This window comes from Hypomesus transpacificus, chromosome 17, assembly GCF_021917145.1.
Source record: "Hypomesus transpacificus isolate Combined female chromosome 17, fHypTra1, whole genome shotgun sequence".
Classification (NCBI taxonomy): Eukaryota; Metazoa; Chordata; class Actinopteri; order Osmeriformes; family Osmeridae; genus Hypomesus; species Hypomesus transpacificus.
In genome coordinates this window covers 13855737-13873921 of record NC_061076.1, presented here as the reverse complement: position 1 = coordinate 13873921, position 18185 = coordinate 13855737, and the positions used below count along the sequence as shown (strand labels likewise).

The following is an 18185-nucleotide window of genomic DNA, read 5'->3' as shown; positions in this document are numbered from 1 at the left end:
GTTCAATGCATTAGGCTAAATATTGTAGCTTATGTAGGCAATTTAAGTTGATTTTCTATAAATGTAGCCTACATATTGAACTGATGAGAATTAGAAAATGAGAATGTCCGTGGTAAATCATCATTTTCCCATTGGGTCAGTGTTACAGGAACGTGTGGTTAAGCAAGAACACGGTCTAAGCCTGACTTTTAGCCTGACCCGGACCAGGCTAGTTTCGAAGCATAAGTTATACGAAACTGTCAAACTACGTTGAACTAGCTTTATGGAACCAAATGAACTAGTAATGAGTCTGACTAACTGACATAAGTCTGGCTTATTCGTTAAACTCGCTTTATGGAACAGGCCTCAGATTCAGGGGAAAACACATGCAATACAGTTTAAGAGATGTGCTCTACAAGCAGTGAAGGTGTTACATGATTACAGTATAAAAGATTGGGATGAATTAACATGGACATGAGTTCAATACATCGTGGGAAATTTGTAAATTTCTCCCATAGTGTAAGACATATCACCAGGGGCGCCTTATAGGGGGGAACAGTTAGGACAATTCAAAAAATGAAAAATTAATAGAAATTATGAACTTCTCTCTTTTTTTTTTTTTTGGGCCCCAAATTTCCTGGCGGCGCCCCTGCATATCACCACAAGATCAACCAAGGTTATGGTTCGAGAGAGTTTCGAGTTTTATTTAAATTTGGAGAGGAAACATGTATTTCAAGTTTCTCTGACAGGTGAGCACGCAAATTGTTAGAGGACGAGGTGCGTGTATAGAAGGAGGAGTGGCAACGTTTTGTTTAAAAGGACAGCACATCTTTAACAATTTTTTACAAACTGGAACATGGCAGTCTGCAAAGCACTCTGCTTGACTCTGTTGGTTGCCTTCCTGGCAAAAGGTAAGTTTACCTTTTATTCTAATGCAGTACTAAAGTACTCAACCCTTGTGTTAACCCATGTGTTGTGACAACTTTACCTCATACAAAAATAAAGTGAAGCATTTTCTTTTAACCGTCGGGCTGTCTTACACCCCCCACAGTGCGAAAGTTAAAAGAAAGTGCTTTTTATTTGTTTTTGTATTGGGTAAAGTTGTTGCAGCACAACGATGGGTCGTTGTGAACCTTCGGGTCATTGTGACCTGAAGGCAGGTTTTATATTTTTATGTTATTTTTGATTTTTTATATTCTTAACTACGTAGATGTTGTGTGCCATGTCACAATAATTTCATTGTTCAGAATAACGCATGTTATTCGGTGCATGTGACAAAGAGACTGACATTGAAGTGATATAACTAAATATTTTATAATGAAAGTTTTACAATGGTATATGTAGGCCATTTAGACACATTTTAAACAAATACTTTGAATTGTTCCACAATGTGCTTGATGAGTGTTACAATCCCAGGTAGATCCTCTACACGCAGAGTACACAGTGATGTTTTATTTTCCAAAAGGACAAGGCAAGAATCATAGTCAGACAGAAACAGCTCCGTAATCCACAAGGCAAAAATGAATCCAAAGGGCTAGGCAATATTCGATGTCAAAGATACAGGGCAAAGGTCTGTTAACATCTAAATATTCAAATATCTGTAGGCTCAGTACGTCGCTAACACAAACAATACCTCACAATTAAACAATACCTCACAATGAAACAAACAAAGGGCCTGACTTAAATAAGCAAGCTAACGATTAACAGGTGAAATCAATACAACCAAATGACAGCCAGAACACAGGACATAGAACGAAATACTAGACTGTGAAAAAAACATTAAAAGTTAAATACATGTCTGTTTTGTATTCCTGGATGCTTGAATCTTTTTTTGTTGATGTAAGGAACAGAAGGGTAAAATATGCAGTGGCCCCTTACATTTTGCCCTTCAGTTCCTCACAAAAAATGGTCCTTCTCAACTTAAAAAAAAATGAGAGACAAAGGTACAGTGGTCTCCAGCTTTTTCCAGAGCTGTATATTTGGCATAGATCGCTGATTTGCATGTGAGGTATAAGCACTCATCAGCCACTTCGAAGACTACATGTTGTTTAGCGCATTAAGAAAACAGAATTTTCCTTGGCAATGGAGAGCAGTGTTACAACATTCCAGCCTCATTATAGGCTTACTCAGAAATAAGATCTGATCAGATTTTGCAGTGGGATTGCACATAAAATGTAATTTGGTGATAGGCAGAGAGTGTAAAGGAAGGGCATAGAGAAAGATCTCAAAGGTTTCGCCAACTGTTACAACTGTATGTTCCTAAACTAGCAGGAGCATTTTTGACATTCATGTGGAGATAAATCTAAACTAAATACCTAGTGTTATGCCTTTTTCAGGGTGTTACTCTCAGTTGAATGGTAAGTCTCTTTTCAATCAATCTTTTCATTTCTACGGTCTTAATTATATTCACAATGCTTGATGGACAATGGATGAACAATAGATCAAGGTCTACATAAAGGTCATTTCAATAGAACTGGTGTATGTTGACTATGCATTGGCTGAGCCCTAGAATGTAGGGTGAGGGTCTTAAAAGCAAGGCTTCAAGGCTGACATACTTTATAAATGACAGCAAAGGAAGATGCATACTGTCCACTTGCAAAAAAACAATTTTGCTGTGCTTCCTTTTAAGTAAACCATGTGTATTCTCCTGAAAATATAAGACTTTGGCTACATAAGGATAATAACACAACACCCTTTTGCTGTCAGTGTGTGGCCAGGCTCCACTCAACTCCAAGATTGTAGGTGGTCAAGACGCCCCAGTAGGAGGCTGGCCCTGGCAGGCGAGTCTACAACAACTATCAGGCTTCCATTTCTGTGGAGGATCTCTCATCAACAACCAGTATGTTCTGACTGCTGCTCACTGTTTCCCCAGGTAAGTATTCATACAAATCTACAGTACAATTTTGTGTTTAACCAAAACATTTCATACACTTATTTGTGATATACTTAACAACTCCCCCCACCCCCCAGCACCAGCACATCAAATCTGCAGGTCATCTTGGGAGCTAAGAGCCTGGATCAAACCAATCCTAACCAGGTGTCCAGCTCAGTAGCACAGATCATCTGCAATCCCAACTATGATAAGAGTACCAGCGACAATGATATGTGTCTGCTGAAGCTGTCCTCTCCTGTGACTTTTACCAACTATATCCAGCCTGTCTGCTTAGCAGCACCTGGCAGCACCTACAATGCAGGCATTGTCAGCTGGGTCACTGGTTGGGGGACTATTAATTCAGGAGGTGAGCACTCATGAGGTATCTTAAAGTACTAGACAAGTGTATTACAGACCTAGATTAAAGCCATCCAAATAAAGATAATCGATACCTTGATTAAGTCTCCATCTACTGGAATTGTACATTTATTACAGTATTACTATGAGAGTCACATGAGTTTGACAGATTTTGTAAAAGTCCAACATATAAATGAAGTTAATATTTTTGTAGGCATATAGTTTAGTGTACAATTCTAGGAAGACTAAAACATTAGTTTTACTGATATACAGGGAAAGGAACTACAATTTGAATTTAGAATTATGAATCTTAAAGTTTCCTATACATTTAATACTGATTAAATGAAATATCAATTCCTCTATCAATCCCACCCCTATCAACATTGTATTAACTTTGGGTTTTTAATTACCTTAAAATATGTGTGTGATATAATCACTTTGTGGTGGTAACACTGAAATTAAATGTAATCCCCCCAAAATAATTCAGTACTTTTCATTGGTTGATTTGTCTGTTTCCCCAGTGAACCTCCCCTCGCCTAGGAATCTCCAGGAAGTAGATGTGCCAATAGTGGGGAACAGACAGTGCAACTGTAACTATGGAGTCGGCTCTATCACAGACAACATGTTGTGTGCTGGTTTAAAAGCTGGAGGAAAGGACTCCTGTCAGGTAATGTGTTACTTAATGTAACTCTTGATGATTGATCATAATAAACCTACAATTTTATATTGCATAAAGTGATAATCCCTGACATTGTAAAACCTTTTCCAGGGTGACTCAGGGGGTCCCATGGTCAGCAAACAGGGTGGTCGCTGGATCCAGTCTGGAGTGGTGAGTTTTGGCAAAGGCTGTGCTCTGGCCAATTTCCCAGGAGTCTATGCCAGAGTATCCAAGTACCAGACGTGGATCAACAGCATAATCACCAGCAGCCAGCCAGGATTTGTTACTTTCAACTCTAGTGGAACTGACTCTGACCTAAGTATCACCTGCACTGGCTTACCACCTGTCCCGACCACTGTATCTCCTACACCTAAACGTGAGTGTTACAGTAATAGGAGACTTTCATGCATTTGTCTCTAATGAATTGTGAAATGAGTAGCTTAAAGGTTCTCTACAGGTAAATGATTTTGGTGCATCAACATGCAAATGTTCACATATGGCTTCAAACCTCTTTACTTCAGGAGCAGAAGGGACATTAATCATTAATTTGTACATGGACTGGGAGGAAAATAGAACAGAGTTGACGTGAAATTCCTTCATTGGTAAAAAATATGCTGATAGTTGATTATAGTGAGTTAATCTCAGTGTGTAGATCCTACCTTAGAAATGCACGCAAGTCCAGGCAAGTGTTCACAAAGTGACAATTCTAATAAGGGAATTAATATTTTATATTTTATTTATGATGACTGTAGCATATATATCAAATTAATAATTATTGAATAGTTCAAAGGACTATAAAGGTATTTAATCTTAGTGTCCCCTTTTTTCCATTGATCCCTGTGTAGCTGCGGTTTGTGGCAGTGCCTCTTTGAATTCCCGTATTGGTGGAGGTTCTGTGGCATCAGCTGGCACATGGCCATGGATGGCCAGCATACACCTAAATGGAACACATGTCTGTGGAGGAACACTAGTGGCAGAAAACTTTGTCATGAGTGATGCTGGCTGTTTCTCCAGGTAAAATACTCAAATAATGTTTCAGTTCTGGCATAGCTATAAATAGCTATTTAGCAGAAAAAGAGCACCACTAAAATATGTGCTTAAATACTTACTGTTTTAGTATCAAATACAGTGGCGGCGCCGGATAATTTTTAATGCAGGTGCTGAGGGGGTGCAAGATCATTGACAGGGGGAGCTGCGCAATTATATATATATATATTATATATAAATACTATTAATAAATAAGCAATATTTTTTGGGGTGCTATCGGGGTGCTTTGGTCTTTCTTGGGGGTGCTGAAGCACCTGCTAGCCCCTCCCTAGCGCCGCCCATGGTCAATTACATAATAATGACAAACAATGAGACTAGCAAGGTCAGTTCATGCATGCCGTACTCAATTGAACATACTGGTTAGTATAAAATAAAAAAGTAAATGTTAAATTCCACGATACCACAAATTTGGCTTAGGTTAGTTAGTTGACTTAAATAAAGTGGTAATATTTGTCAACCACACCCTTCCTCTCTCTTCTGTGGTATATTACTTTGAAAAAATGAATCAGTCAACTGTTTGTGTCCAGATGTAGTCTTCAGAAAAACCAACAAATAAATCGTAATCACGTAAAGGTGTCCATTAGGTTGTATTGTATTGAAAAAAATGACAACATTTATTGTTTCTTTCATTTCTGCACTTTACCCAGCCAGCCAAAGGCCTCTGGTTGGATGGTCGTCTTGGGAAGTCTGAAACAAAATGGAACCAATCCATTCGAGGTGACCCTGAACGTAACCAACATTACTATGAGCAACTTGACGGGAAACAATGTAGCACTTCTTCAACTAGGAACCAAACCCACACTCTCGAACTACATCCAGCCTATTTGCCTGGACACCAGCAACACAAATGTTACCTTAGGCTCTACATGCTGGGTGGCTGGCTGGGGTGCAGGGCAAGGAAGTATGTGAAAAATGTATACATGTGTTTGTGTACGGAGCAGTTGTTTGAATTAAGTAGTGTGTGGAATGTATTAAATTAATAAGTGTATGAAAATAAGATGCAGTGCATTCATCTGTCTTTCCTTCATTCCCAAGTGAGCCTGCAAGAGTTGCAAACCTCTGTGGTGGATTGTGGTAATGCATCAACAGCTGACAGCATTTGCACTGGAGCTGTGACTTTGCAAAAGGTAGAGTACCTCCATACTGGCCCTTGGTTGACACAGAGTTACAGTATTGTAGCTGTATGATAACCATAATGTCTCTTCCCTTTCTTTTTACAGGGTGATGAAGGGGGTCCCCTAATGTGTAAGCAGAATAATGCATGGTTTCAGGCTGCTGTGTTGACTCTGACAAGCATTTCTAACAGCAGTACTAACAGCAGCAGCAATAGCAACAAAACACTATCAGACTTGGCACAGCGATCTTCCCCCATGGTCTTCTCCAAAGTATCCCGCTATGGGACCTTCATTAGAGCCACTGTAGGAGGTTTGCTGTCCCCTGCCTCAACCAGCAGCCCTGTTGCTGCCACCACCGTCAATGGAGCTTCCCCAGCTCAGGCCTCCTTCTCTTCTCTCCTTCTCTTGTCCCTCACTGGTGTCTTCTTTTTCCTCAAATAAGGTTTGATGAACTAGAACACTACCACAAAAGTTAAGAATGCCCTTTCCATAACATGTGTCTATGTAGTTTGCTTTCAGTCATGAATGTCTACAACCTATTTTGCCCTAAATCATTCAAGGACATTTTGTCAGTGATACAGAAAATATACTCAGGACAAATTCCAAAGGGCTGATGTATGTAAGCAATGATAGGATTCCACAAAGTAGGACAAATATATTCTTACAATAAAAAAATTCTAGTCAAGCAATGCAGTTAAATTTCAATAAGCTTTGTCAGATTCAGTTGGTCATTTTTCTTTTTTCCCACAGACAGTACATAGTAAAATCTTATGTATTATTTCAAATTTCTAAAATGTATTTCACAGATTTGAAGGGCTAGCAGCACTAAAACCAACCTGTGTCATAGTAATAGGCACTGCATTCACCATGACTTTTTGAGGGTCTACCTCATCTGTAGTCACAACTAAAGTGTACTGAATCTCTCTAAAAGATAATGGTATACTCAAGTTATTTCTTATCAGGGACATACTGCACATATATGTATTGCATAATCGAAGAGAGTTGTGGTTGTCTTTAAGAAGGATTTACAGTGTTCTGATTTTTTTTTTAGATTATTTATTATTTTACTATGAAAGGGTTTTACTGTCAAATTCATTTATGAGATTTCTTGGCTTATATATTGCACCTGCAGTTTCAAAAAATCTGTTTCTATCATAAATTAATTTAGCAGACACTTTAATCCATAGCAATTAATGAAGTCAATGGCTGGATTGCACTGTGTTTATATCAATCTAAAGTTTTCTTTAGCATTTCATTGGACACACTTAGCCTACTCAACAAACTACAGAATGAACGTTTAAAGGAAATAACAAATGTAATCACTTGCTATTGGTGGGAGATATAGTATAGATAATTTACACGCAAGTTAAAAAAATATTTCCTTGCATGTATGGTAAGCACAAAATGAAGAATATATACAGGTATAAAAACGATTTACACTGATTCAAATCACTATTACAATTTTGTTTCTGTGTTGAGATTCAACCAATTTAATTAACATGATTTTAATAAATTAAAACAAGCTATTCTGACTAAATATAATAATTTAATCAGAATGGTGTGAAATGTATTTCTGAAATGTAATAGTTAACCAAGTATAGAATATCATTTGTGTTATAATCATAATTAGATCATTTTTGTATTCAATTAATACTTCTACACACTAATTATGAAATACAATTATTTTATCTGTATTAAAACATTATTCACTAACCTATGAGTAGTTTTGATGTAATTAATTTGCTTATCATTAAATTTTTTACAGATAATTTGAGCACATTAAATTCTTAAGGGATCAACCAAGGCCGTAGCCATGGAGTCAACTTTGGGGGGGACGAATATTTTTTTAATGATAATTGCGGACAGCATGCGTGGTTGCCTGTCGTAGCGTAGCACATTTATATTTTCATATCAATATATTGGGGGGGGGACATTTTGACCAGATATGAATATTGGGGGGGGTGTGTCCATATGTACTTTGATTACGGCCTTAGGATCAACAAACATTGAGATAACCTATCAATTAACTATTGGTAGACGTTTTACTAGGGTTGGGTTTTTGGCCCCCACGTTTCATTTTGTCGGCCAGTCATTCAATGGAGAGGCATTAGGTTAGAACAAACATTTTGGGCTTTAAAAGTAGCTGGAAAGTCAACCAGTCAGCCTGTATCCACGTGATAGGCTCAACCAGCGGAGTATCAATGATAGTGCGGAAGAAACCTCTTGCAAATGAGCAATTTTATATATGGAAAAATACCACCAAGAGATTGCATGATTCATAAAGTTAGGGAACAAAATTCTTGGAAATTTCGAACGGGTTCTAATATGGAACCGGTTCTGGATACCCAACCCTACTTTTAAATCGGGCTTGCTGTTGTCAGACCTGTAAAGAAATACTGCTTTACAACTGTTCAGCATACTATTGCTGGGATCAGTTTTGATCTTCACTTCTCACCTCACTATTACGTTAGAAAGATATTACTTAGTTGGGTGTGCTTGCTTTTGGCAAGTGTACTTCTAGTGTGAACAGTCTTGCTTCTGGGCGCTTCGTGGCACTTTGCGTTGGGAGGCCATATGTGCCAAAACGTTTAAGTTAATGTTCGCGTAGAGATGTTAAAAAGGCAGCGTACAGACTTATAAATTGACGTCTGTACACGGCCGTTTTTAGCATCTGTAACGTTTGGACCATCTATGCTTTCATTCTATCGGTTGGTGTCAACATACCCACCCCTTTTGGACTACGTTGATGAGGCTGGTTTCAACTTGGCAAAAAGGCGTTGGCACGGAAGAAACGTAATTGGAAAAAGGGCCACAGTTACCGTGCCGGGCCAGAGAGGAGCCAACATTACCATGTGCGCCGCCATCTCCAACAACGGTGCACTCCTGAATAAATGTGAGATTGGTCCCTACAACACAGACCGCCTTCTCCTGTTTTTAGAAGACCTGCACCGAAGACTGATGCCAGAGTAAGAGAGGGGACAAGTGGGATACCACTTGCCAACATATGTCATCACATGGGACAATGTGGCATTCCACCATTCCCGGGCAGTTACAGCCTGGTTTGACGCCCATCCGAGGATGATGTCCCTTTTCCTTGCCCCTTACTTCCTTTTCCTCAACCCCATTAAGGAGTTTTTCTCTGGAAGGTTTTTGACCATCGTTCACATCACCAAATGTCCCTCCTGGATGCAATGGATGCGGCATTCCAAGACATCACAGCTGAACACTGCCAGGGGTGGATAAGGCATGCCAAAATATTTTTCCAAGATGCCTAGCCAGAGAAGATATCAGGTGTGATGTGGATGAGAACATGTGGCCAAATGCAGAAGACCTGGCAGATTAGATCACGTAGTAGCTTTTTTTTGGGGGGGGGTGCTTTTTCTGTTTGTATATTTACTTAGTATTTTCACATACAGTAATGTAAATGGCAGCTACATTGCACATCTTGCAATAATGTCCTGTTGCAAATACATTTACTTTACTGCAGCAATTATGTTTCTGTCTTCTTTTTTTCAATACAATAACCGTACATTCTATAAAGCTACTCTGAGATGGGTCATTCATTTTTTGTTCTGAATTTCTGCAGCAAAAGAAACAAAATGAATGCACTACATAACTAAACCCAACACAACAAAAGGCTTCAAAAGAAACTGCATTGCAAACAAAATCTATCATCCATATACTGTGAGACCAGACATATTTATAAATGAAAGCAGTTTCTGTAATTCCATCTGATGTTTGTGTTTTTTATGACATTTTGCTATGATTGACTAAATGTTCCTGTGGAACGAGAACGTGTTAGTGTTTGGTAGACATGGTGTCATGTTTAGTGTATTTTTGTGTTATGAAAATGAGTGTTTGAGTTTAGATAACACTGTGTGATTTTGAGCATGAAATTAACTGTTTTGCCAATTGTGTGTCGTAGGTGTGTTGTTGCGTTAAGAGTTTAGAAAACTTGTTAAAGGTATGGAAAAAACTGTCATAGAGCTCCGGACCCCACGTGACTTTATTACCATTTTGGCAGTTTTTTCCTAAATTGCTCTCCCTTTATCTTTTCCCGATGGTTCATGGTTCAGAGGCATCCCGGCACACAGCAGCTATCTACCATGTTGAATCAACGTTCATTGAAATAGGCAGCAAATTAAACTATGTATAATATGTATGTAAGTATATAACTACATATGTACACTGGCACTCCATTTGGCTCTCCACTTTACTGCCAAAATGGCGATGACCGGTGCATACTGGGATTGCGTGACGTCAACTCCCGGAGCTCTATAGCGATTGAAAAAACTGTAAATAGGTTGAGTGATCAGTGATAATTGGATGGCCTGGTTGAATTTATATGATGTTCAAGTCCAAGTGCAAGTTAAAGGTTTTATTTGTCACATACAACATCATACCAGTAAGATGAGCAGTGGAATTGTTCTCCACTGGATCTAACAGTGTGCACACTAAGCAAGGTAAATTATTATAATTATTTTAATCCTAGGATGTCTGTAGAGTTGATGTGAACGCAATCACCAACAATTTCTCACAGATTCATGAACACTTCTAACACAGAGAGTTTTCTTAAATACGATTCCCCTTGTGGTTTTTTAAGGAATTGCATTTGAGACAACTCCGGCCGATTTACGACTGCTATTTCAAGTTCGGAAAGTCTTTTGAAGTTCAGAACAAATCCCAGATGAGAAAACTTTCATGAATGCCAAATGTTTTCCTAAATCCAATTCAGAAGAAATCCTTTTTAAATTCTTCTTAACTGCGTTCGAGAATGAGGCCCTATGCTCTTAAGACAGTGGAGATGGTTGTGGACTTCAGGAATATCAGGACTGGCCTCTTCAACAGGGCCAAGGACTCCCGCTGACATTTAACTGTGATCTATTATTAGTCCATCCGACACCTGTTGCACTACGCACAAGCCACTTTATTCGCAATATTGCCCATTCATATTCTTATTTTTATATATGTTTTATTAATATTTTTATAATTTACATTTTAAATTGTTTTATTTTTTAGATTGTTGGTTCTTAGGATTAGTTAGACTACTGTACTTTTCTACTCTTTGATTGAATATCTGTATATGTTTACAGAGGTAGACCTAGAGGCCGTGGAGGAAGAGGGCCAAATTTACTGTATTTAATGAAATTCAAACAACATGAACATTGGTTGACCATGTTGTGAACCATAGGGCAACACTGAAAGAGGTCATTTGGACATTTTGACAAGAGCACAAATGAAAACTACTATTCTCTACTGTCTACAGTACAGTAAAATTAAACCTACCATATGCACTACATCAGTACTTTTTTGTACACATTCACGGCAGTCCATGATTTTGTATTTGCTGAATACTTTCATTTGTCTCCACAAATGTATGCTACCTTTACATAGACAATGTGGAGAAATACAGTAAATATTTTCAGCAGTGTGCAGTACTAGTCTTGTGTGTTGTGTCTGGTCAACATATTCATGTACTTTTACGTACTCTACTGTAACAATATCATTAGAAAATAATAGTTTGTGTAAAAGTGTTTTCGATTTTGTACAACAGTGTGTAACTGGTTCAAACAGAATCCCATTTTATGAACCAAGTGTGTGGCATACCGTGACAGAAATAGATTTTTTATACATGATTGTATAGTTTTGAATGAAGTGTTTCATTTAGCAAAAGATTGGAGGTGTTTTGTTACTTGAGTGCCTAGTTGTGTGAATCGTTTGTTGTGTTTTGACAAAGTGAGCCCTGTTTTCAAAATTGTGCTTAAGCAATTGAAAAAACTGTATTGTTTGCACCTTCCGGCCACAGTAAATTCTGTGATTGTGTAAAGCTACATGGCAAATAAAACCAGATTCTAATAAAAGGGAGAAAACCTCTAGTTTCATTCTAGGGCTGTTATACAGGGTTACATTAGGGGGCATATAACAGCACCCGGGCCATTTTCAGCCCAACCAATGTTACATATTCGGAGACCTCAAGGAACAGTGTGAAATACCCTATAAAGTCAATGACGCCTTAAAAAAAATGGAGCAGGGACTGACAGCGACATAACCAATCACACTACGACAGACGCTCCACTGAGCACCAACTACAATTTTAATTTTAAATGAATGTAGCCTTCTGGCACATGCGGGTGATTAGTATTTTCAATGGGTGCTCAAGCTTTGAGAGTTGAGGGTTGACATTTTGGTGTCTATTGTTGTTTGTTAATTGGTGGTAATTGGTTGCCTTTGAGAGATATTCTCAGCAGTGTTTGACATTTAAGAAATGCAAACGAACTGGCTGATGGAAGTAAAGCAATGCCATTGAGTTATAGAACTGTGCAATAAAATGGCAAGAATAGTAAAAAATAAAACGTAGGCTTGTGTTAAAGTGTTCTTCCATCATGGCTCAATGTGTGGTTATTTCTGATCATTAAATACTTTATTTTACAATCGCAGAGGCCATTATTTTCAATACTTTTAAGAAGTTTATTAAACTCTTTACACAGTTAGCACAACATCCGTCTGTGTTGGCTATATACAGTTACAGTTTTTTACAATCAATTTGACAAATTTCAGAACCGTGATATCCTTTTTCAAAACTCTAGACACAAAACTCACAACTGATGATCAAAATGCACATTTTACAAAACGTTTGATTTGTTCGATTTGTTCATCGAACTATAATTATCTGTTCAAAATGACACAACTAAAGATCAAAGTATCACCATTTCAAAATGTAAATTCACAAATAACATCTGAAATGTCTGTAATTTCCTTACATTATAATGATCTAACCTTAAATTGATACTACTGCTCAAAATGATAACTGTTGCATTTCTCTCATTGCATAGTTTTATAGAAACTGACAAACAATATTCCAAGTTTAAACATGAACATTTCTGTATAACGAGATCCATTGACACCAATTACTATGAAACATGAACAAATTGGACTAAACCAACATGTTTTCAGATTTGAAAACCAGCAGCACCTGTAGGTATGCGGGCCTTGTACTGTAATTGCTTTGTCAATTTATAGCCTTGTACTTGACCCCATACTCTCCCCTCCTCAACCCTATTGAGGAATTGTTTTTCACATGGAGGTGTACGATAGGCACCCTCATGAACAAGTTATTCTTCTCCAAGCCATGGATGAGGGATACAATTACATCACGGCAGACCAGTGTCAGGCCTGAATTTGCTATGCCTGGAGATTCTTTCAGAGATGTTTGTCAAATGAAAACATCTATTGCAAAATCCACAAGACAGGGGTGATGGAAATATAGGAGAGTAATCAATCCTTTATTTAGCTTTGTTTGTTTGTTTTTTGAGCCAGGTGAGGAACACTGCAGTACATGTTCACATACTGTAGCATAGTTTTTTCTTTGTAGCTAATTATGTTGCTTTGATACAAAAAAAGTAATTGCTGTAATTTGATAGTATTTCATCAATACATTTCTGATTTTGCTCAATGATTCCACTGTCTGTAGTATTTTCTTTTAGTCCATTTATGGTGATGTAGTGTCTTATGAAACATGTATCACACATTTTGTAGTACAATATTTAATGATTGTACAAACAATTACATGGTAAAAATGTGGGTATATTTTGTGTGGATGATCTAAGTGAATGTTCCTATGGTATTTCATGATAAATTAATTTTTTGAACTAATGATTCTGCATTCGCAAGGTGTCTTTAAAGATATAAACATACAATGCTATGCTTTGAACATGTGGCAGTGTGTGTTACAAGTACTGACTGTTTTGAGTTTTGTATCTAGAGTTTTGTAAAAGGACATCAAGGTTCTGAAATTTGTGTCAAAGTGATTGTAAAAAACTGTAATTTTACAGCCTACACAGACGGATGTTGTGCTAACTGTGTTACAGTAAAATGTTACATTTAGTCAACACACAAGCTCAACCAAGACCAAAACAATCGATTTTTACTGCCCAATTTACAATGCTTTCACATTGTATGTGAGAACAGATAACATCATGTTCAAAACCTAACTTATTGGCTAAAGTCAAAGTGAACCGCTGTTCATATTGTGAATTGAAACACAAACATATCCCCTGTATTCATTCCATCACTACTGAGAAGCAGCTGGTTGAAGTTATGCCAATACTGTAAATCACAGCTGATTCCCATCTAGGAAACACTCAGGTGTTGAGGTCCTTTCAATCGCATGACCATATGGTATATATAGTAAAGAAGACCTCTTTGGGCTGATCTAGTGTGGAAAAAGAACACTATAAAGCATCACGAATAAAGTAAGAATACAGTAATGCCTTCACGAGGGAGAGGAAGACAAGTACCAGGACAAGGGAGAGGAGTGGGACAAGGGCAAGGGAGAGGAGTTAGAATGTGTGGTGGCGCTCAGAGAAGGGCCAGAGCTAGGGTAATACTGTAAATGGCAGCTATATTGCATATTTCTTGTAGTAAAGTCCTGTTGCAAATGAAGCCTTTACTGCAGCAATTATGTTTCTGTCTTCTACTTCAAAACAGTAACAGTACATTCTATAAAGCTACTCTGAGATGGGTCATTCATTTTTTGTTCTGAATTTCTGCAGCAAAAAAACCCAAAATGAATGCATTTATTAAACCCAACAAAACAAAAATGTAGAGAGGCTTCAAAAGAAACTGCATTGCAAACACTATCTATAATCCATATACTGTGAGACCTGACACATAGAATGCATTCTCTGTAATTCCATCTGATGTTAGATAGCTGATATCCCCGAGAGCAGCCCTGCCCAGCCCAGTCCAGCTGAACACAGCCGAACACAACCCAACACAGCCAAGGCCAGCCGTAATACCACCAAACACAGCATAATATAGTTTAACATGGCTAAGCCCAGCACAACCCAGTACAGCCCAGTACAGCACAGACACCATAGCTGAAGCCCTCATGATGACTGTCCCAGTATGGATGCTATGCGCTGGCTAGCTGGTGTTCCATTCTGGCATTCTACATGAAGCATGTTGACAGCTCCATCACAAACCTGATGTTTGTCGTGAAGATGTGTTATGCATTTTCGCAGTGTGTGCCTTTGCTCTCCAACAGGAGTGTGTGTATGTGTTAACCATGACAATGTGTCATGCCCCGGGCAACAGGCCGAACAGTGCTCTGAATCATTCATCAACTCAAAACTGCACGCATACACTGGCAAACACAAAGCTAAGGGGGCATTGGACTAAATACACACACTCACTCACATGCACCCCCCCCCCACACACACACACACAGGGACATGTAGATGCCATCCAACAGTTGAACCTGAGTGTGTCTTAAGGCTATTCTATCTATTTTGTGGTCTGACCGATGGAGAACAGTTCAGACTAAAGTTAAAACCTTGTCTTAAAGCACTTAGTTTGAGCTCTCCTGAGATCACAGGAGCCTTACTGTGGGTATGTGTGTGTGTTGCTGTGGAGCAAAGTTGAATAATTCACTTACCTGGTTGTAACCTCAATTTAGAGCTTTTAAAAATTCAGTCACTACATCCTTCTTTTTATTCATTTAATCTCTCATCTCAACCGGGAGTTTCCGAGAAGGGGAAGAAAAAGGAGAGAAAAACTAGAGAACGTAGAAAGAAGTGTGTGTTGAAGGCAAAGCCATGTTCCAGGCTGTTGTTTCCTTTAGTGTTTCAGTGGGGTGTCAAAGTACACTTGGGACTCTGGCTGTTAGAGAGGTGGTGTGTGTTCTGTGTCTATGTGGGTGGGTGTGTGTTTGAATGGAGTGGGGATACCAAAGACATTCCATTCTACACCATTTCATGTTCAAACTTGTCACAAACTTGTTCAACTTTAAATCCACAGTGTGTCCATAACATGGATAACATAACATATCTCGGGGCCAGACAAGGGCTACATGCTGGACACACACACAGACACACACACACAGACACACACACACACACCCACACCCAACACATATTCACACACATGTACATGTGTACACATCTAGGCCCACTGACGAATGTTACCACATATGGCAAAAATAAGTAACATATTTACCTCTCTTGCCAAAAATAACAATAGATACAGAAGCTATCACACAGAACCTAATAAACAAAATATCTTTATTCCGGTTAAACTACATTCAATGACCAACACTGTAGCCATAACTCAAAGAGTAATTGTTAGTCAATTTGATTCAACCAAACTCTGGCCTACCCACCTCTACTGACCCAGACCTACATGGACACCATCGTCATAGTGATGCACACGCTGAGAAGGAAGAGACCATGATATTGTAAAACGGAAGTGAGGCAGTGTTTTATGTAAATGTGAAGTAAAGGGGAAAAAGCTGTTAAAGGAGTTATTAACCTGACTGTCTGATCTAGTGAGCTACAGAATAACTGTGTTTGTGTGAGCGTATGTGTGTGTGTGTTGAAGTGGAAGAAGGCATGGGAAGATAGGATTTGCACTCTTACGTAAGAGGTCTCCAAAGACTACTTACACACTTTCAACAAGAATAGCGTAATTGGAAAAGCAGGCAAAAAAAAGAGATAAAGAGGAAGATGGGGAGAGAGAGACAGAGTGGACAAAATGGGTTAAGAAAAACGTATTGGTTTGAAAGTGACGTGTCAACAGAAAGTTGTACAGTTCTACTGGTGGAGTCAGGAGAAGCATGAGAGGAGGAGGGAAGAGAGGACGGGGAGGGGTGAGGAGAAGAGAGGAGATGAGAGGGAATGAGACAGTGTAGGTAATACATAATGAATGCCCCTCATTATTCAGCAGAAGTTGGTCAGGCAGGACGCTCTCCTCTCGTTTCCTTATATTTCCCACTCATTAAAGACTACTTTCACCCTTAAACACATACACACACAATCACACTTTGAACACACACACTTAAACACACGCACAGTTACAGTTTTTTACAGTTGCTAGGACACATTTCTCAATACTTTTTCAAAACTCTTCACACAGTTCTCCTAACCAACTTCCAGCTTGGCACCGCAGTTCATTTCACATTCAAAATGCACTAAAACGACCAAATCACTTAATACATGTCTCAAATCAACTCATTCTTCCATAACACTAGCAAAGGTTGACAGCCAACAAACACACTTTGTCACCCACAAAACAATGACCTAAAAAACATTAACAACAGGTAGCATTTACAAGGTTTTCTTATGTAAAACAAGAATACCTCTCTACTGTTTAGAATTCACTGCAATATATGTTACTGGAATGAATCAGACATGATCCAGTATGCTTCAATATATTGTATGTCTTTTTTTGTTGTTGCATTAAGTAAGAATTCAAACATTTGTATACACACCATCCACTGATACATATACAATAGGAATGCTAATGTACTCGGTCTTCTGCATTTGGCCACAGGTTCTCATCCACATCACATGTCATCTAGGGCAATACAAAAAATCTTCTGGCATGCCTGATCCATCCCTGGCAGTCTTTTGCTGATATGTCCAGGCATCCAATATTCATTGTGTCACCTAGCACAACCCTTCCATAGAGATCATTTTATAGCATTTAATTTTTAGATTTTACTAAATACATTTCATTACAATATTACGGTAGCAATGTAGCAAATTGCTGTCCTATTCAGTTTTGCATTATGCTATTGTTTTGAACTTAAGTTTAACAGTTTTGAAAACAGTATGTAAGCATGTGTAAATTGGCCTGTAGGGACATTTGGAGGTTGTTGTGTCGAAGTGGGAACAGAATGATTGTAATTTGAAAGATGTAGTCATTGAATGCATTTTGTGCCAAAGCAATGATAAATGATCTGCAGTTTAGCCCACATATACTTCTGTTGTGCAGACTGTTTTGAAAAAGTTACCCAAGTATTGAGAAATGTGTCCTAGCGACTGTCATTTACAGAGGTCATTAGAATATCTGGAGAGAAATATCAGGAGAGAAATCTGTCTCTCTCTTCTCTTCCTAGTTTGATAATGTTAGATATAAAGTGTTAGTGTGTTAGATTACATAAGACCAATCAGGGATTCCTCCCCTGGCATTTCTATTGATTTTTGCTCTGTTTGCATTAACTTGCTTTGGACAGGGAGCAGAGATGGCCTGATTGAGTTTTTGCGTGTGTGTGTGTGCCTTGTATGATCGTGGATATTTGTGAAAGAGACAGAAAGGAAGAGAGGGGAACATGCCAAGAATGTGCTCTGTGATAACAACAGATGTAATTCCAAGCTGC

General features: G+C 38.5%; 2 protein-coding genes across 3 annotated transcripts in view; one reads left to right on the top strand and one right to left on the bottom strand.

Annotated features, from left to right (window-relative positions):
- The window catches only part of atf7ip2 (activating transcription factor 7 interacting protein 2), a 91924-nt gene extending 76253 nt beyond the window's left edge, over window positions 1-15671 (bottom strand). Inside the window, exon 1 of the mRNA XM_047037992.1 lies at window positions 15465-15671. The gene's annotated coding sequence lies outside the window, so the exon portion shown is untranslated. The remainder of the gene's footprint in view (window positions 1-15464) is intronic.
- Window positions 806-6713, top strand: LOC124479263 (serine protease 27-like). 2 transcript variants are annotated; one of them, XM_047037934.1, is made up of 10 exons: window positions 806-890; window positions 2316-2336; window positions 2686-2851; window positions 2950-3218; window positions 3730-3875; window positions 3978-4242; window positions 4712-4880; window positions 5561-5814; window positions 5949-6040; window positions 6134-6713. In XM_047037934.1, exons 1-10 carry the CDS (start codon window positions 836-838, stop codon window positions 6467-6469), a joined length of 1773 nt encoding a protein of 590 aa, XP_046893890.1. In that variant the 5' UTR covers window positions 806-835; the 3' UTR covers window positions 6470-6713. The 2 variants fall into 2 exon arrangements, with proteins under 2 accessions (XP_046893890.1, XP_046893892.1); XM_047037936.1 differs by lacking the exon at window positions 6134-6713 and having other exon boundaries at window positions 5561-5630.
- Window positions 15672-18185: the final 2514 nt, after the last annotated feature.

Excerpts from the sequence above, each read along its gene's own strand:
- LOC124479263 (XM_047037934.1), top strand. The coding sequence starts at position 836 with ATGGCAGTCTGCAAAGCACTCTGCTTGACTCTGTTGGTTGCCTTCCTG. Across the intron at positions 2,337-2,685 it reads GTGTTACTCTCAGTTGAATG|TGTGTGGCCAGGCTCCACTC; the intron begins GTAAGTCTCTTT and ends TTTTGCTGTCAG. Across the intron at positions 3,219-3,729 it reads GGGGACTATTAATTCAGGAG|TGAACCTCCCCTCGCCTAGG; the intron begins GTGAGCACTCAT and ends CTGTTTCCCCAG.